We start from the raw sequence: 20,729 nt of genomic DNA on the forward strand, positions 1-20,729 counted from the left end.
TCTGGAATGATCAAACGGTATGGTTTACATTCATGCTCTAATCCAGGAGCAGCAGAAACAGTTTCTACAAGATCAGAAGTCATGTAGAACGAAACCCAACCTCTACCAGGTTGGTAGATTTCTCAGAATTTTACACAATTCGAAGAATCAATGAGCCCAGAATGATTTGAGTAAAAACCACAAGCATTCAAACATCATAATTACCTGATCAACCAATGTCTTCCATGACACAATACCTCCAACTTTCGTGGGCGCTGTTGTTTCAAATTTGCACTGTAGAGTCGTATTCGCTCCTCGTGCTACTTGGATAATTTTCTGAGGGGTTTGTACTTGAATAGCAAAGGCTGTGTCCAGCACTACAAGGGAACAAGAAACCGGTGTTATAGGCAATATGTAACGACCTGAAGTCAGAGCTTTAGATCCAATGCCATCCATTTTACAAAGGTGCCCTGAGCACCAACCACCATCTGAGAAGATCTAAGTTGCAAGCGGGCCCATTGCCTAAACTGAAGAATAATTGCATCATTTTATTGCTTTTACATATTGAGACCTTCTTCAATGTTTACTTCAAAGGGATCGAAGTAACAATTTATTTACATGAAACTGTTACTTAACCAACGTTACACTTTTCTACAAAATTACGATAATCATCATCATGCTGGAATTCCTTATAACCGATCAGCTAATTATCGAATTTAACCGAGGATCACAAACTTCCAATAACCCTGGGTGAACTTGGACTACAGCCCGTGGAACCAAATCTGGAAGCTCTCAGAAAATGAGGCACACATAGGCAATCATATAATCTACACTCTGCATCAGCCCAAAGAAGTCTGCCTTAAAAATCTGATAAACATGCCAATAACACAAGATGAAGGAAACTCAGACATCAGTTCTTAAACTACAGAGTGCATTTCATCAAAGGAGATTTCCAATAAAGAATTATTTCAAGTTCTAAAACTATGAGTGAGTAGGTTATTAAGGCATCAGTCTAGGCCCAAATATGGTAATTAATTTGCACAAATTCGCCAATTACTAAATTGTGATCCTACGAAGGTGCCATACGCCTGCTGCCATGGTGGAACTGCTAATGGCGCATCCTTATACCAGGTTAAAACATGTACAAAATGCTATACGATACAGCAGATGTAAACAGTTGTTATTCAGCGCCAATTGAAATTACAAATCGAAAAATGCTATGCAAATTAATTTCACATTTCTCTTTCCCACACATTGTGACAAGATTTAAAGCCAGCAATATAAAAATGTTACAAGAATGACAAAACATTCAAGACAGAGACCTGAAAGATCAAATAAACAAATATGAATAAAGTTTGTAGCAGGTGTCTGTAAAGAGGGAGGTGAAAGAAAAGACATTAAACAAAAGGAATGGATATTTCAAGATCAGTGTCTGGGAGATTTACAGGAGTTAAAAAACAGGCATCAAGGCATGTAGCAAAGGCAATCAGAGTGCACGGGAGCAGCAGCCCAGTGACACCAGACATGCCCTACAGACTAGGGGGGGGCAGTCTTCTTCTAGAACTCCCTCTCTCCATAAACCGTATTCTCTCCACGTAGCTTCGAGGTCCATCCTGCTTGTGGATTCACATTTTATTACAACGCATAGGCCCTTCACGTCCCTGGACCTGCATACTTGAACAGCTGCCTCTCCTTCCACGCACCCAAAAGACACCTACGATCAGCCCAGCTCTCTCTGGCCACCGTCCCATGTATCAAGAAGACCAGAACGGGACGAAAGTCCTTCTACTACCGCGCCGCCAAAGCCTGGAACACCCTCCGGCAATCTCCCACATTGTCCCAGTTCAGGAAAGACCTCAAGACCTGGATTTTCGGGTGACACCAAGACTCAACGGAGCCGCGCCTACTACCCCCTAGCACCTTGAGACCCTCACGGGTGAGTAGGTGATCTTTATCAACCCCGATTGATTACAATATTTACCCTCTCTCTCGGGTGACCACCTGCATTTTAAATCACAGTACCACATCTCTGCACTCAACGCTGTAAAATTACAAATGTTTGCATGCTATGCATTGTCACTATAGGCATCGAAATCTATAGCCATCTGAAAGGAGGAATTCACCCTCTGTTCCTTTTTTGCCCTTTCCTTCATCGTCCCTAGGGTTTAATTTCGCCAAATATTGCCATCTCAGCAGCGGGGAGAACTTGAGGCAGCGATATTTTAGATCTTTGGTTACTTTGGCAAACGTCAGTCTCTCACTTTTCATGCGTCTGGGAAGGTAGTTTATCTAGAAGTGCACCTTTTACTGCTTTTTACGTCCACAGTAACTGTTACTTAGCCTATATATTCTTCTCTCTGTCGCTTTTGTTCACGTTTTCTCTTTAATGTCTGGCTTTAGAAGTTAGTAAGTTGATGGATAAACCCTGGTTACCAGATTGACTGATAGTTGCATCTTCTTCTAAGATTGCCTGTGGAGGTGACCAGTATGGGGCCCGTCCACGAATTCAAATATTCACCCATCACATCCATGTCCACTTTCCATCAGCAGCTTCATTTATGTGCATCGTGGTCCTCAAAACTCTAGTTTCTACTGGGAGAACAAAGACCTTTTCTGACCCCTCTTGTATAAAAGACTGTTCGCCTCTTCCAATCGGGACAGCATGTCCTCTGCTACCTTAAGTGAGAAGACTTTGAGATCAGTGTAGACGAAGCCGCATAGACAGGGCCAGGCTATGATGTTCTTCCACCAATGCAGGAATTTCAGGGTGGAAGCACAGAAGCTGAAATCTTTTGTCGAGATTAAGATCCACCACTCCTACTTTTCGTACAAGAATTTGTACCATAGCATGTTCCATCCTAGAGATTTTTCATCTTTCAGCGGCTGTATTGAGCATTCAGCTACACTCTAGAGCAGCTAGTCGCATTATCCTTCATAGTGAAATGTGTGGACAACTGTTCACACTGTTTTACAAATGAATCCCCTTCCAGGAAGTGTGCAGGAGGTCTCTGAAAAACAGCCCTAATTTGTCATTGTGACTCAATAGCTGTACCTGCAGACTACTATTATACTTATCAAATGTACTTCTGCTCTTCTCCTGCAGGACCACCAAGGAGAACCACCCACTCTTAAAAAGCAGCAACCAACATTTAGGGTATAAAAGGGACCCATAAATCACACAACTCCACATTCAACACATTATAAACTGGATTTACAACTGGCAACTAATATCTCTAAATCCCCATAGTTTGTGTTTCATCAACCAGCACTCTACAGCTAATACCACCACAATGCACCACTGTTTCAATCATAACTACAAATGATTATACTCAAACATCACATGCTTGAGAGAACCCCCTTTACTACAACACGCACAAAATGGCACCAAAGCTATATAGTTTGCAAAGTGCTACCAAATTAACTCCACTGTAAGGCACCAGACCAATATTTTCTTAGGAAACCCATAAGTTGTTTTAGCATAAACACACCCTCAAGTGTGCAACATTACATCATAAGTCCCAGACCTGGGTTGTTATACTTGAATACAAAATAGTTTTACTCTGGCAGAGCAAAGGACAATTGATCCTCACCCGCCCAAAACAAAGAAAAGTAAAGTGTTTCTGCCACCGATCAATACACTCAAAACACAACAAAGATCTCCCTTGATCAAACCCACTTTATTCCCTTTGTGTCTCACAAATCATTTTTTGCAAAATGTACAAGCTGTACAAAATCTCTTCCACCCAGAGGCAACCTAACAACAACTAAACAGACAGACTGACACTGTCAAACTAACGCCCATCCAGAGCAAGACACAGATTCACAAGAAAGTTTCCCAGACTTAGAACAAAAAAAATGGTGGTAGGTGAAATGCAATATAAATTACGTTTTTTGTTCACTGCTCGAGTTGTTTTGCACTGAAACTAACAAAGCATGACCGACTGGAAACAAATATTGCTAGGAAAGCCCCGCCTTCTGCTTTGGCCAAAACTGGAGACCACTGGAGAGCTTTCTCTGGCTAAAAACGCAGGGTTTTACACGTGGCAGGAGCAAGGCAAGAGTGGGCTGAAATCCCCCTCCCCACCCCAAAAAACAGATACAAGGGGTAGTAGAACAACGTTCGTACTAGTAGAAGTGGATTACGGACACAAGTGGTAGTAAGATTGTAGAAGTGGATTAAGGCCACAAGTGACGGTAGGATAGTAGAAGTGGATTAAGGACACAAGTGGCGGTAGGATAGAAGTGGATTATGGACAAGAGTCGCGGTAGGATAGTAGAAGTGGATTACAGACACAAGTGGCGGTAGGATAGTAGAAGTGGATTATGGACACAAGTGGCAGTAGGCTAGTAGAAGTGGATTACGGACACTAGCGGTAGTAAGATTGTATAAGTGGATTACGGACAAGAGTCGCGGTAGGATAGTAGAAGTGGATTACAGACACAAGTGTCGGTAGGCTAGTAGAAGTGGATTACGGACACTAGCGGTAGTAGGATTGTAGAAGTGGATTACGGACACAAGTGGTAGTAGGATTTTAGAAGTGGATTACAGACACAAGTGGTAGTAGGATTGTAGAAGTGGATTACGGACACAAGTAGTAGTAAAATAGTATAAATGGATTAAAGACATAAGTGATTGTGGAACAGTAGAGGTGCATTAAGTGCTACTAGAACAGCAGAGGTTGTTCAGGAGGGCAGAGAGATAGTAAAGGGACATGAATCACCAATTTAGTTTTTCAGACTTGGAGGAGTAGTGCTTTGCACAGTGTTATAGAGTATGCAGATTGCCTTGAAGGTACAGGGGGCTTTTTGGAAGACAGGGTTGTCCTTCAGTCTTTGTAACACCACACTGCTGATGTGAACAACCTAAAAACAGTAGTGCATCTCATCATTCTCGCACACACACTGATCACACCCTACCAAGCTTTTTTTTAATTATTATTATTATTTTGAGGACTTGGCACCTGCAAAGTCCTACCAGACTCTTACTTTTTCACGCTGCTCCACATATTTTAAAACATTTTTATTTTTACTTCACGGTTCTCATAGGTCAGGTTTAAAATGGTACGCGGACTTTAGCCTGCATTAATGCCAACGGACATTTCACCACCTGCACTGCAGAACTTGAACACTGCCGCTGTAGGTGGCAAAATTCCTATGGACCGAGTGTGGAGGGCAGCAGGGATGAGCACCTCCTTGTTTTTAAAAAAAAATAAAAACAGCAGTCAACATGGGGTAAACACTGACATTCAGAACATGTTGCCGTTTGTCACGTGGTGAAATGTACACTAATTGATTCAAACAGTAAAGTTGAAACACCAAAATTGGGCGAGAGGGGAGCAGCACAGAGCAATACACCATTTTAGTGTGGGAATGGCCGCTTTATTGAAACAGGTGCACATCACAAATTCCCAAGACCTTTTGCCTTTACAAAACAAAACCTCACTATACATGTTACCTACTGATACTGACCCCCATCCTTAAAGGTCCCCACTCCCCAACATACTTATCCTGCCAATGTCTGCATCCTACCCTGCTACAGTATTAAAATTGTGACCTTTTACCTCCCCCAACGCTTAACCTATATCTATATCTATTAACCTTCAACTTCCTACAGCTTAACATTTAAGTCCTGGCTCATCCAGGTGTGCCCTTGCCGACACCCTCCTATTTAACCTATTTTGCCTTTGGCAACAACAATAAACGTATCTCCAACGATGCCAATTTATGGGCCGACCGCCACCGCCCTGCACTTGTTCCAAGCGACACCATAACATATCCAACGCGAAGCACTTGTGTCCAATAGAAGCCAGCCTATGGGAACCATACTATCGTGTAAAGAGGAAAAACCCAGTGTAAACCAATTAAGAATAACGGGGGCGGGATGGGGGAACCTTTCTATCACTACACCAAACATCCATGTGTCACCTTTCCCAAAATGGCGACGGTGAGCACAAGAGGTCCGCTTAAATAGCTTGGGCAAAAAATGTCAACACCCTGACCAAAGATAGCCCAACCATGGTCCAGGCTGTACCACCCAGCCAAGAACCCCAGGGGGCACACCTCCCACTGGTCGCTGCCCCCCAAAACCATTGTTGTTGGCGAGTCACGACGCATGCGTGCACCCGGGCCGTCGTAGAATGAATGAAAACTGTTTCACGATGGCTGCCTTGTGTATGCATTGCAATACACCACATGTATGAATCGTCATCATGGCACAATAATGCAAATCAGCAAAAAGTCGACATTTGACTTTTAAATGCAAGACCTATCAGCTTGGCCAGTCCTGCTTTGTTTTTGAGTTTCTGTTCTTAATTGAACTGATTATACCAGGTTTCTTGCAAATATCTTGAGTGGTTTTCCAATTTTATATAGTGTATGCACCCTGTGAAAGGAATGAAAATGCATATATGTACTAAATATCACAGGATAGAAGGTAAATACATAAAAAAAGATAATAAAACATACCATTAGCAAGTATTAAATCAGCAGTTAAAAATTCCCAGAAACACAATTGATTAAACAAGCTTTGGCAAGGCCAATAGCTCTGGGTTTTAATGTACCAACAAATGTAAACAGGCATTTACAAATACTGTTTACATGCATTGTATGCACAAATATTGTTTGTCACATTAAAAACAGTCGTAGTGGCTTTGTCACTGTTGGGGAAAAAGCAGACAAATGATTGCTTTCTGTGTGCAAAGCAAATAGGAGAACAAAAATCGATTGTGACATACCGCATAGTCGAGTTTATTTTTCAGATTTAGACTAATCTTTTGTGCATTCGGAGGGAAACACTTTCTGGAAGACAGAATGGTAAACGGCCAGCTGGTAGCATTAGGTGAGAGAGTAATAGTCCTCTGGGTGGAGGCAAGTGGAAGCCTACTCTATGCATATTTGAAAGAATTGCTAAAAATATGTCATCCTGTGTCATCCAGACAGCTGCGCTAGCACGCCGGACCAAAAAAGGCAAGTTTGACATACTACATAGGCCGACAATCTGTAAAGGACGCCATTTACCATTGCAATGCAGCACAGCACCACTATACATAAACAGAAGAAAATAATCCTAAAAGTGATTCCACTATGGCCTTAAGAATTAGGGGGATTCCGAAATATGCATAGTATGTTTTTGTGTAATTCTGCAATACATTGAGAAATGATGCAGAATTATGCATAATTTCATGATATGCACATTCATCTTTCAATGCTATAATTTTAGTGTGAAGTGCATCCTCGTGTCAATTTTTGGCGTGGTTAAAAAAAAAAAGCACAAAAAAACAAGTGGCACGAAAATAAGCTGCTTGTGTTCTGACCGTCCGCATTATTTCCACGTGCTCGGTGTACATGTTTTTACAATGAACGGCATGTAATTACTTACACAAATGGTCTAATTTCAGGAATTTCACTTAACAAGCAAAAAATGACGTGTGAATTATACAGATCTAGCTTAAATTTCACCTGGGCATACTAAAAATGTTCTTCAAACTCTTTAAAGAGGTAATTCCGTGTTTCTGGACACCATTAATGGTGGACTATGTCCCCGATATCACTGCACCCCAGACTTCTCAGTCAGAATAACTTTATTTGGCTTACTCAAAAGCCATACAAAGAAAGAAAAATAAAATACGTTTCATATAAAATTTTCCTATTTACACAGAAAACATTAAATGAATAACAATATAACATACAATTAAAAAGTATAACATTTGCACATAGGTATAACATGGTAATGAACATTTTACTCTAAAACTAATCTTGACAGACAGCTTTCGCCCTTGAGGCGGCTACCAGAAAACTAGCAATGCAAAAAGTAACGTGGGGGTTAGGTAATAATTGTAGGTAGAGCAAAGCCGGTCTCACTTGGGTGAAGCCGGCCTTTTTAAGTATAGGCAACAAATATTTTTTCCTTGGCTCTGAGAACAACCCGCAAAACATAACAAAATGCATCGTATCCTGCACTGAAAACTGGTCGCAGCTACAGGGCAAAGCTAATTCTGGCTTCTGCCAATTTTTAAAAGAACCTAAATAAAAATGTAACAAATTAAATCTAAATTTGGTTAAAAGAAACCTATGGAAGGGGATTGTTACAAAGCCGAGGTAAGGTGCAAGTGATAATGAATTAGCCAGTAAACAATGGTCCCTCACTGCCGGTTTTACCAATTCGCGTTCTTCACGGCATGCTTCCTTCCTTTCCATAAAGGACTTTTTCACAAAATCAATGTCTTGGATCTTAATATTCTCAGGGGAGGTAAAAAGATCCGGACGGCCTAGATCTGAAAATGCCCTGGTCAAATAAGCCAACCAAGGGATCTTGTTGGATCTATCCAAGGACAGAACGTCAGACATGATCTTGTGGTTCAGTGGGAGTTCTTCATTCATCCACATTTTCAGCCAAAGGATCACGGGGGCCATACTCCGCTTATCAGACAGAAACTGTAGGCCCACTTCTTTGTGGATAGAATAAGTTGGGGTCGACTGGGGAACAGAGAGTAGGGTTCTGATAAATCTATTCTCCGCTCTCTGAATTGGTTCCAAATTTACATATCCCCACAATGCGGACCCATATAAGGCAATAGCTACAGATTTACTGTTATAGATTTTTAGTATAGCTTCCATAGGCCTAGCCCCTAGCCTGCCGGCGAAGCCCAGGAGCGCTGATGATGATCTGATAACAGCCAACCTCTTAGCTCTTACCTGCGGACCCCAGGACCCTTTCTGGTCGAACAATACACCTAAATAGGGGAATGTAGATACCCTAGAGACCGTGTCCCCCCTGCATGTGAATGTTTTATTTCTCTTCTTGCGACACTCTCGACCCACCACCATTGTGTGTGACTGGGTTACGTTTATCTTAAGATCCAGTTGCTCCATAAACGAACCAAAGGCATTCAGAAGGCACTGGAGGCCAACACCCGTGCGGGCAATCAGCACGGCGTCGTCCGCGTATAGGAGCGCCGGAATCTTAATCGCTCCCACACGCGGGACGTCGGCTTCCTGCCCCCCCCAGATGTGCGCCCAGGCCATTAATATAGATGGTGAAGAGCGAGGGGGCTAAAATGCAGTCCTGCCGCACCCCCCTTAATGATCTAAAGGGAGTGGTACACCTGCCCTCATTTGTTACGCGTACACTAGAAGAGAGTTCTTGATGCAGGGTAGCTATAAAGGTGACCAATGCCTCATCGATACCCATCTCTAACAAGATGGACCACAACTTTGTCCGGTTGACTAGGTCAAAAGCCGAGGAGAGGTCCATAAATGCAAGATATACGGACCCCTCCTTGGCCACAGTATATTTGGAGATGAGCAGATGTAAATTAGCGCACTGTTCAATAGTACCCTTTCTTTCCCTAAAGCCGTATTGAATTTCAGACAACCCGCCACAGTTCTCAACATTCTCCCTCAGCCTGGTTAAAAGAACTCTACCTAAAATTTTTACTGACGAGTCCAAAAGGGATATAGGCCTATAGCAGGCTGGATCATCCCGCAAACCTTTTTTTAAAATAGGGACAATGGTAGAGGTATCCCAGGAGGCAGGTGCAGAATTACCATTAACAGCGTTAAACACATTTGCCAAAACTTCAGCCCACAGTGTTGGTGAGTACATGAAAAAGTCAGCAGGAACACCGTCAGGGCCAGGTGCCTTGTGCTTTTTAGTGGCCAAGATGGCTTTTTCCACCTCATTTCGGTTAAAAAAAATGGGGCGGATAACTGAGGTTTTCAACGGAACATCATTAGTCGCATCAACAGTATCCCCATAGACATTTTTAAAATGTGACAGCCATTTTTCATCGGAGACAACACAGTCCATAGATTCATTGCTGTCATCCGAAAAAAAAGGCTGTTTAATGATCTCCCAGAATTTTTTACTATCTTTCAGGACTGCCACCGAAAGGAGGCTATCCCATGCTTCTTGTTTGATGATATCCTTTCGTTTTTTAACAGCTAGCTTATAGATCTTCCCAAGTCTGGTGATCTCACTTTTTACCCTAGGGGTATTTTTTAGGGCTATCAGCAATGATCTATGTGCTTTGGAGCATGCTGAATCAAACCAGCGCTTATTTCCTGGGGTACCTTTTTTTGTCTTTGCTAGAAGATCCTGTGATACCTGCCCGCATATTCCCTCAAATGCCTCAACAATTTCTTGGCCCTGGGCACAGGGATTTTTACAAATCTCAACCTGGTCCTTAATTTTAACAAAGTTTTCTGCGTAGAATTTCTCCGGTACCACCTTAGCCCATTTCATGCGTCTCCCTTGGTCAGAAGTTCTCAGAGGGTGGGCAGGCCTTACGGTCAACGGAGATGGTCCCATATGCCCTCCCCACGCTACTTCTAATTCTACCGGGTTATGGTCGCTAAAGTGTGATTGTACTGTGCGATAAGAGATAGCCCGGTTTAGGATTCCCAAGGATATAAATATATAATCTATAATTGTACCTTGAGGGATGCCAGTGAAGGTTGGCAATCTAATGCCACCATCTGGTTCATGCAGATCAAAGTTAGCAAGAAAATCTTCCAACTCCTCTCCCTCTGCAGTGTGTTCAAAGTGGGGTCCCTCTAGGCCATCATCCCGTTCCGTGCTACTTTTCATGCAAATTAAGTTACACGGGTGGATATTAAAATCGCCTAATAAAATATATTCAGTATCAAACTTAGTATTCTGACTGACCAAATTTAAAATGTTATCTAAATCAGTGATGTTTCGACCTCTATGGTCGCAATTCCCTGAATTATAAAAGTTTATGAAGATGGTCCTGCTGATGTTATTAGTCACTCTTTCTACCATCAAAAGGTTTGGCGAGTTGGTACTAATCTGCCTACAGCTTCCCTTTAGGTCTAGTGAGAACAAAATTAGCAGGCCTCCCTTTGCCCTCCCCATACGACTGGGAACAGCTGCTTTAGTAAAACAGATGAACCCGTCCCACCAAAGATTGGCAGAGATATCCCAGGTTTCCTGGAGGGCGATGATATGGTGACCTAAAACAAAATTGGACCATGACTTATCCTGTCGCTTGCCGTTTAGCCCTGCTATATTCCAACTTACAGGAGTCTCTGGGTATCTTAGGTTCGGAATACCACGCAGATGCCCCTGCGTTATTATATGGTAGTTGAGTTGGTTCTTTAGGACCCGCTTTCAATGGACTCTGTGGCTTGTCTCCGGCAAGGCACTGGTTCACACAGTGCTCAGACAGATATGGCATGGGAGGATGGTCATGTCTAAGTATAATTTGTTCTTCCTGCCCCGTCTGAGAGATAGGCTCGTTAGGATATAATCCATTAATGTGTGGGCTATTCCGATCTAATTGTTGGATTATAGCATTATTTCCCAGATTAGTAACCTCTGTATGTCAGTCGCAGTCATTTAGGTTGGACAAGACTCCGTACCTGTTCCCTGTTCCAAAACCCCAATCAAAAGGGGTGGCCGCCTGACCCCAACCGTTCACTACTGTGTTCCACATAGGCTGTGGAGTGTTAGGGCGCATCAGAAACTGTTCATTTCCTGGCCTAGCCATAAAGCCATTTCCCTGTCCTCTATTATCAAATCCCGGGGTAATTGCTCCCCACCTATTTGTGTTGGGCCAGTTTGGTCCCGGAGTTCTGGCCATTGGCCCAAGCGGGAAGTTGTATTGCCCTGTCCCAAGACTAATCATCGGGTGGGGACGGTCGTTATTAAATCTGGATCTAGTTTCCCCACCCCAGTAAGTGACTCTTGCGTTCCTTCTAGGCCTGGAAATATTGGGGGAAGTCACAGTTTGATTTTTGTTATAAAAGAATTTCAGGGTAAGGGGAATTATGGAGCCGCTTCTACGTTGAGGTGGGAAGATGTTAGCAAGGATATTTGGGAGTACTTCTGCGCTGGCAAAATTCAAAACTACGCAGTCCCCTTTAAATTTCTTTGGCTTGTTCCCAATCCATGATACCCTCCTTGTCGTGACAATTTCCCCCGCTAGCTGGTCAACTCCCTGAGATGCCATATACATATTATTGGTAAGCCAGTATAGAGCTTTGTCTTTTAGTCCTTGAGAGGATTCTTTTTGCTCAGGAGATAGGACAGGGACATTCGCCAATACCAGAACTAAGGGTGAGGCTGCCATGATAAATTGTATTGAATCCTCCCCTAAGTTCAGTGGTGCTGACGCAGCAGGTGGTAAAGTTGGCGACTCTCTTATTACATCCTGGCTGGGCTCAGATGGTGGTAGCTGCCCTGCCAGAGTGGGCTGTAATTGGCCTTCCATGAGGCATGTATCAGGACCCGTGCCCACCTCTGCTGTGACTACTGGTTTAATAACATGGGTGGCTAAATTATCCAAATCATTGACCAGCTTGGTTTGAGACCCACCCATCTTTTTTACTTCTGCTGTTAGTTTGTCTATTTTCCCAATGAGTGGCTTAATGATGGTCCTAATTTTAATATCTATCATATCCGAGATCCTATTAAATAGGTCCTCGTCAATGATTTGCCTAAACTCTTCTGGGTCTTCATGCTCCACATTTTTCCCTTTATGTCTAAGTGGTGGGGTAGGCTTTTTCTTTCCTGTCGGTTTACCCCCACGTTTAGCTTGTGACTTTCTGCAGTTTGTCACTGGCCGGGCAACAGGCAACGAAGGTGAGGGGACTTCCGCTGCGGTATTGTGCTGTTGCTCGGAGTCAGATACTACATGTAATGAAAGGTCAACTAACAGGTCAGAATTTTCTTCGACATTACTGATGTCTTGGGAATTAGTGTCGAGAATATAGGTCGTGGGATCAGATGGTCGGGTCCCAGACAATTGTGCATCAGGGGCAGGACTCAGTGGACGCAAGATTGGAGATTAACTCAAGCCTAGAGATTCCCTTCTCTCGTTATTTATTTTCTTAACCACTTGGACTAAGAAAGAATCTAAAGTGTTAAGTGGTTCTGAAGTCGCAGGGGCCGGTTTTCTAGGCATATTTATAAAGTTCAAAAATGCTAACAAGGGTCAAGGGTGGCACTCAATAGGTTGGATGATATAATAAAGCTAGGTCACAGTATTAACAAAGCTATTCTATAAGAATAAAACAAAACAGAACTATACAACAATAAACAGTTTCAGTTGTTCCGCAAGAACCTGCTTTGGTTCAGATAGGCAAGGTCTAAACCTTTTTCTGTGTCAGTGAAATCGGTAACAATCAATGTCAATAGACCAAGACGATTTCCTCGTTTAACACAGTACCTTGGCTGGTCCACAATGGGGAATTAGAGAAGTGGCCCAGCCCGGCCTCCTTTGGCCCCGGACGGCCACAGACGGCCACAGACGGCCACAGACGGCCACAGACGGCCACAGACGGCCACAGATGGCCACAGACGGCCACAGACGGCCACAGACGGCCACAGACGGCCACAGACGGCCACAGACGGCCACAGACGGCCACAGACGGCCACAGACGGCCACAGACGGTCCCGCCCTTGTCCCGGGCTTCTCCCGGGACGCTCCCGCGCAGCGGGACTCTGTTGATATTTTTATATGGCCGGGGGAGGAAGGAGAGGGAGGAGCCTGCAGGGAGAGCTGCCCAGGTGGCTTCAGTGTGGGCGGGCGGGCGCTCCTGGGACAGGTAGTCCTGCGCCTCCGCCGGCTCGCAGCCCTGCAGGTTTCAATGGCAGAGTTTCCAATCCGCTTGTTAGTTAATTTCAGACCGACCTCCCGGCCGACGCGGGACCCGCGCAGCGGGTACCGCTAGGTTCAGGCTTCAAGGAGAAGGAGAAAAAAGTTAATTCCGCCGCCTCGAACAGAGTGCTGCCTGGAAAACGCTGAGACTTCTCAATAATGGGGACCGCTCGGATACCCTAACGGGTCAAGTTTGCGCTCTATCAAACACATAAATAAAATAAAATACATTGATAACAGAGGGTTGGGAGGAAACAATAGAGGTAACTGGGATCGCAAGGGGTACCCGCTAGGCCGCCTTACAATTGAAGAATTACCGGTGGAATTAGTAGTTTAATTTCCAATACTCTCCAGTATTGAACACTCCTGCTTGGAGCATGTAAAGACCCCAAGTGTTAAAGGGTAGTAAGGAGTACGTAGAGTTCAGAGTAGCATTAAGGTGTAGTATGTGGTATTAGGATTCAGTTGCTTTAGAAGGCAGTAAAGAGTTTTTCGGTTCAGTGAAAGTTAGTATTAAACATTGCAGTTTTTAGGGTTCAGGGATGGGTAACTAAGGTGCTGTATGGGTTTGTAGAGTTCAGGGAAGAGTAGCTTTAATGGGCATATGTTTTTTTTTCCAAGGTCCAGGGTGGAGAGCAGTAAGCGGTTATTAGGTTACAGAGTGGGGTAGAGCAGTGGCGTCACTGGGGTTGGTGTCACCTGGTGCGGGTAACTCATGGTGTCACCCCCTCACGACATACCGCATGGACCACCTCTGTCGGAAATGTACGGTGCTAGGTGCTGTCTTACTCCCTCTAGCTCCCTCTCTCTCTACCTTACTCCCTCTAGCTCCCTCTCTCTCCGTCTTACTCCCTCTAGCTCCCTCTCTCTGTCTTGCTCCCTCTAGCTCCCTCTCTCCCTCTCTTACTCCTTCTAGCTCCCTCTCTCTCTGTCTTACTCCCTTCTTGCTCCCTCTCTCTCTCTCTTACTCCATCTAGCTCCCGCTCTCTCTCTTACTTCATCTAGCTCCCGCTCTCTCTCTTACTCCATCCAGCTCGCTCTCTCTTACTCCCTCTAGCTTCCTCTCTCTCTGTCTTACTCCCTCTAGCCCCCTCTCCCTTACTCCCTCTCTCTCTCTCTTACTCCCTCTAGCCCCTCTCTGTCTTACTCCCTCTAGCTCCCTCTCTCTCTTACTCCCACTAGCCCCTTCTCTCTGTCAAGAGCCCTCTAGCTCCCTCTCTCTCTGTCTTGCTCCCTCTAGCTCCCTCTCTCTGTCTTGCTCCCTCTAGCTCCCTCTCTCTCTGTCTTACTCCCTCTAGCTCCCTCTCTCTCTGGCTTGGTCCCTCTAGCTCCTTCTCTCTGTCTTGCTCCCTCTAGCTCTCTCTCTCTCTCTCTCTTACTCCCTCTAGCTCCCTCTCTCTCGGTCTTGCTCGCTCTAGCTCCCTCTAGCTCCCTCTCTCTCTGTCTTACTCCCTCTAGCCCCCTCTCCCTTACTCCCTCTCTCTCTCTTACTCCCTCTAGCCCCTCTCTCTCTGTCTTGCTCCCTCTAGCTCTCTCTCTCTCTGTCTTACTCCCTCTAGCTCCCTCTCTCTCTTACTCCCTCTAGCTCCCTCTCTGTCAAGAGCCCTCTAGCTCCCTCTCTCTCTGTCTTGCTCCCTCTAGCTCCCTCTCTCTGCCTTACTCCCTCTAGCTCACTCTCTCTCTGTCTTACTCCCTCTAGCTCCATCTCTCGGTCTAGCTCCCTCTAGCTCCCTCTCTCTCTTACTCCCTCTAGCTCCCTCTCTCTGTCTAGCTCCCTCTCTCCCTGTCTTACTCCCTCTGTCTCCCTCTGTCTTGCTCCCTCTAGCTCCCTCTCTGTCTTACTCCCTATAGCTCCCTCTCTCTCTGTCTTACTCCCTCTAGCTCCCTCTGTCTTACTCCCTCTAGCTCCCTCTCTCTTACTCCCTCTAGCTCCCTCTCTGTCTTGCTCCGCCTAGCTCCCTCTCTCTCCGTCTTGCTCCGCCTAGCTCCCTCTCTCTCTGTCTTACTCCCTCTAGCTCCCTCTCTCTCTGGCTTGGTTCCTCTAGCTCCCTCTCTCTGTCTTGCTCCCTCTAGCTCCCTCTCTCTCTCTCACTCCCTCTAGCTCCCTCTCTCTCTCTGTGTCTTGCTCGCTCTAGCTCCCTGTAGCTCCCTCTCTCTCTTACTCCCTCTAGCTCCCTCTCTCTCTGTGTCTTGATCGCTCTAGCTCCCTGTAGCTCCCTCCCTCTAGCTCCCTCTCTCTGTCTAGCTCCCTCTCTCGCTGTCTTACTCTCTCTAGCTCCCTCTCTCTGTCTAGCTCCCTCTAGCCCCCTCTCTCTTGCTCCCTCTAGCTCCCTCTGTCTCCCTCTCTCTCGGTCTTACTCCCTCTAGCTCCCTCTCTGTCTTACTCCCTCTAGCTCCCTCTCTCTCTATCGTACTCCCTCTAGCTCCTCTCTCGGTCTTCCTCCCTCTAGCTCCTCTCTCGGTCTTCCTCCCTCTAGCTCCCTCTCTCTCTGTCTTACTCCCTCTAGCTCCCTCTCTCTCTATCGTACTCCCTCTAGCTCCTCTCTCGGTCTTCCTCCCTCTAGCTCCCTCTCTCTCTTACTCCCTCTAGCTCCCTCTCTCTGTCTTACTCCCTTTAGCTCCCTCTCTCTCTATCTTACTCCCTCTAGCTCGCTCTTTCTGTCTAGCTCCCTCTCTATCTGTCTTGCTCCGCCTAGCTCCCTCTCTCTCTGTCTTACTCCCTCTAGCTCCCTCTCTCTCTGGCTTGGTCCCTCTAGCTCCCTCTCTCTGTCTTGCTCCCTCTAGCTCCCTCTCTCTCTCTCTCTTACTCCCTCTAGCTCCCTCTCTCTCTGTCTTGCTCGCTCTAGCTCCCTGTAGCTCCCTCTCTCTCTATCTTACTCCCTCTAGCTCCCTCTCTCTGTCTAGCTCCCTCTCTCGCTGTCTTACTCTCTCTAGCTCCCTCTCTCTGTCTAGCTCCCTCTAGCCCCCTCTCTCTTGCTCCCTCTAGCTCCCTCTGTCTCCCTCTCTCTCGGTCTTACTCCCTCTAGCTCCCTCTCTCTCTATCGTACTCCCTCTAGCTCCTCTCTCGGTCTTCCTCCCTCTAGCTCCCTCTCTCTCTCTCTTACTCCCTCTAGCTCCCTCTCTCTGTCTTACTCCCTTTAGCTCCCTCTCTCTCTATCTTACTCCCTCTAGCTCGCTCTTTCTGTCTAGCTCCCTCTCTCTCTGTCTTGCTCCCTCTAGCTCCCTCTCTCTCTGTCTTACTCCCTCTAGCTCCCTCTCTCTGTCTAGCTCCCTCTCTCTCTGTCTTACTCCCTCTAGCTCCCTCTGTCTCTGTCTAGCTCCCTCTCTCTCTCTTACTCCCTCTCTTATTCCCTCTAGCTCCCTTTCTCTCGGTCTTGCTCCCTCTAGCTCCCTCTCTATCGCACTCCCCCTAGCTCCCTCTCTCTGTCTAGCTCCCTCTCTCTCTCTCTCTCTGTCTTACTTCCTCTAGCTACCTCTGTCTCCCTCTCTCTGTCTTACTCCCTCTAGCCCCCTCTCTCTCTGTCTCTCTCACTCTAACTCTCTCTCTGTCTCTCTCGCACATTAAACGGGGGGGGGAGGAGGGGACAGGACCCCCCCTTTTACACTCTCTGCCGCTTTCATGTGGTTTCTCTTTTAAAGCTTTTCAAAATGCAAAAAGAAATCTGTGTACAAGGCACCAGCGAGTTTGTAGACCTGAGCATTTTACAATATGAAACAGCTAAAGTAAAAGCTAATTTCCAAGCGGTTAATACCCCCCCACCCCGGCCCCCCCCTCTTTAGCACCGTGTCTTTTTCCATATAAATGGCGGGGGCCCCTCATTACTACACTTTTCAAACTTTAATGAGAACATTTTAATTCGAATAGGTGAGAAAATATCTCTGTTCGCTTTTGTTTTTAAAGCGGATCGAGTCTCTCCGAGGCCTTCGGGTGCGGTGCAGGGGGTGCCATGTACGGAGGCCTGCTGGGGGGGGGGCGCAACCAGATGGTGTCACCCCCATGTGAGGGTGTCACCCGGTGCGGTCCGCACTCCCCCCGCAGCCTCCTAGTGACGCCACTGGGGTAGAGCTCAGGGTTTTAGAGTTTAGGGAAGGGTAGATGTAAAAGAATACTGAGAGTTTTTAAGGTTTAGCTATTGTATTGTCTTAAAACCTGGCTTTTCACTCACAAGGCAGGAGGCTTGAAACCAGGGGAGCTATCATTACAGCGCCAGGACACCGGTTGGTAACAGCGCGCTTTATAAATGATACAAATAAATAAAAATAAATAAATTGTAATAGCTTCACATACACCCACCTACAACCACCAGAAGGACGGGTATGTGCAATAGTACATAAACTGTGTCAAAGACAGTATACAGAAACCTCAACAACCTCCAGTCCACCCCCTACGGCGCACTCAAAGTATAGATGTACATTCATTGTACAATAGGTTGCCACGGAAAGTTGGTGTATGGTGGGTTTAGATCCAAACCAAAAAACTCCCACACCCCCACGAGTCTGAGCGATGGGGTTCACAATGATCCTGTATACTTTGAGTTAGGCAGAGTAGCTGAAGATATTTTGGGCATGTGAGCTCCCGTAATTCTTCCAAGAGTTAGTTTATGCAGGAAGTCCATGCTTTTGCAGTAGAGAAGTGTGGCTCAATAGTTAGAGCAGCAGACCCTGATGCAGTAGTCTGGCCGGGACCAGGGTTCAATTCCCACCTCGGCGGGTCTCGGGCTCAATTTCCTCGGACCTGATCATTCTTGCCAGAGTCCCACTCTGCACCTCTGGGCAATAGCTTGCTTAATCTCTACAACGGCCCCAACAACGCTGAGGATGCCCGACTTCACCTTGGGGGTGCCCAGGAGTGGGCTCCTCACAGCAAAAGGCCAGGAAGGGTTCCTCGGCCGTATTCGTACAAGCGCCGAGATGCCTACGGGTAGTCGTGCGCTATACAAGCGCGTAATCATCATCATTTTCAAAGCTAGCTTCTCTCCCCTCCAGGATTGCGGTTAGTTTTTCCATATAAGAGTAAGCCAAGCCTGGTGTGTCAGCTCTACATCTTTCCCCCACAGGGCATTAACGACTGGTTTGGCTGCACACAGTGGTAATGTGGTCGTTCTTCCTCGGGTTGGCCATGGGGGACATGTTATGCGATCAGGCAGACCCAGTAAGATATAGGCGGGGAACAGCGAGAGGTCTGTGTTGAACGGGAGCAGGCCTTCAATGTTGGACAGGACTTCTGCCCAGTATCGCTGTAGTTTTGGGCAGCGCCATAGTAGATGCATCAGGGTCCCCCAGTGCATCCAGCCCCTCCAGTACTCGGGCAATATCCTTGGGGACCCGGCCTGCCTATGGCTCAGGTGGTTGTACCAATAGAGAATGACTTGTGTTAACGAATCTCTGCCTGTGCTGCTCGTTGCCGAGGCGAGCATGCAGTGATAGAGATCTGTCCACTCTTTATCCGATGTGTTTTAGGGTTCAAGGAAGGGGTAGGAAGGATTTTTTAATGTTCACGGAAGGGTAGGGTCATATTATGTTTTATGTACCTGACCTGCATGCCCGCTCACTTGAATAAGTGTCTCACGCGAGTGAACCTCCCTACCACGAGAGGTAGATTACATTCCGTAACACAGAAAACGTCAGGGCACACGCTGGGGGTGTACGAGGGTAGACAGCGTCCAACCACTATTTTCATAGGGTAGACACCGTCCACCCTGCCCAGAAGTTGGGCTCCACTGAAATATGCTGATCTAGTCCCGGTGTAATTTTCAGACACCAGGACACGTTCAGCAGGGTCTGCTTTCCAATCCCAGAAGCAAAGTGCAGGCAGGGACGGTGTTTTTTTTATTTTAACCTCCTGCTGGGCCCAAGATGAAGGCTGTAGTTAAAGCACCATCAGGCCTCCTCTTGTTCCAATATGACCCTGGCTGGGAGCAGTCTGGAGCCTCACACTTAGATGCAAATGCAACGGAGGGGAAACAAAGGCACACAGCTAGATATCACTTCACAGGTACTTAAGAGAGGTATGCTTTTTACTTAGTTCAGACCCTGTATATTAGAAATATACATATAGTGTAAGAATCTAAGTTGTGTAGGTCTGTCCCAGTATTTACAAAAATAATTTAAATAAGACTATTTTATTTCATTTATAGCACTACTCATCCAAATGCAGGGCGTCGGAGCGCTTTACGCAACATACACATTATACATTGACAATTTATCATGTAAGTATGTAAATAAATGTACAAGATGTGTTACACAAGACAGTGAGGGTTACAAAGTGTAGGAGTCACAAGTCCTTCATAGATCACTACGCTACATTTGAAGGTTTACAAATATAATATATGAACTGCAAGTAGCGACATTAAATAAAAATCTGTCATCTGCATGTTACATGAGTTGCTTTGCAGGAGACACATTACCTTCTAAGCTACATTGATTCAACTGTGGGACTAAACAAAACACAGAACTCTGCAGCAAAAGTGTTAACCTTCAGAGTTATTCCACAGTTAGTATTCCCTGATATTTACTTGGCACACAGATTTCTGCAGCAGGTGCCTTAACCCCATTAGATATTTTAAAATTAGGACTTTGCAACCAATTAAGCCAAACGGATCTACTGGCATGTTTCTCCTTGCTGCCCATTTCTTTTAGCAGAGTTTAAAAAAAAATGTTTTAATTGAGGCCCAGATTTTGTGTCGGTGTTGCAACACTTTTGTGGCACAACCCTGACGCAAAATCTCATTTGTTAACTCTCGTATTGCACTTAAATGTACCATGATAGACCCACTATCCATATGTATGGGTCCTAATATCTGAAGTCTGTTCTGGTGAGGACACTTCCTGTGATGCGATGTAATGCGCCGTGACATTATGTGTTAGGAGGTCACAAGCCACGATATCACTCACATATTGCCTAACTTGGTTAGTCCTCCCACTTCTTTTTAGGTCGTGCCTAGGTGCGCTGTATTGAAGACCTGTTGTATTCAATACAGGACTTTGCTCCCGCCTGCTGCCTTCCCGTTGGATCAATGCAGTATCACTCTTTCTTGCTGCCTCCTAATGGGTTCATGGAGCGATACCTCACTTCCGTTTTTCTGCAGAAGAGCACAGCCTAACTACAGTGTTTTTCCACTTCTATTC

At 45.8% G+C, this 20,729-nt stretch overlaps 1 protein-coding gene across 1 annotated transcript in view; it reads right to left on the reverse strand.

The window, feature by feature from the left end:
- Nucleotides 1-20,729, reverse strand: part of GPA33 (glycoprotein A33) — a 154,726-nt gene that overhangs the window by 50,719 nt on the left and 83,278 nt on the right. Inside the window, exon 2 of the mRNA XM_078656688.1 lies at nt 205-356. Within this exon, the coding sequence (XP_078512814.1) occupies nt 205-356 (152 nt within the window). The remainder of the gene's footprint in view (nt 1-204; nt 357-20,729) is intronic.

Source organism: Lissotriton helveticus, chromosome 8, assembly GCF_964261635.1.
Source record: "Lissotriton helveticus chromosome 8, aLisHel1.1, whole genome shotgun sequence".
NCBI classification, from domain to species: domain Eukaryota; kingdom Metazoa; phylum Chordata; class Amphibia; order Caudata; family Salamandridae; genus Lissotriton; species Lissotriton helveticus.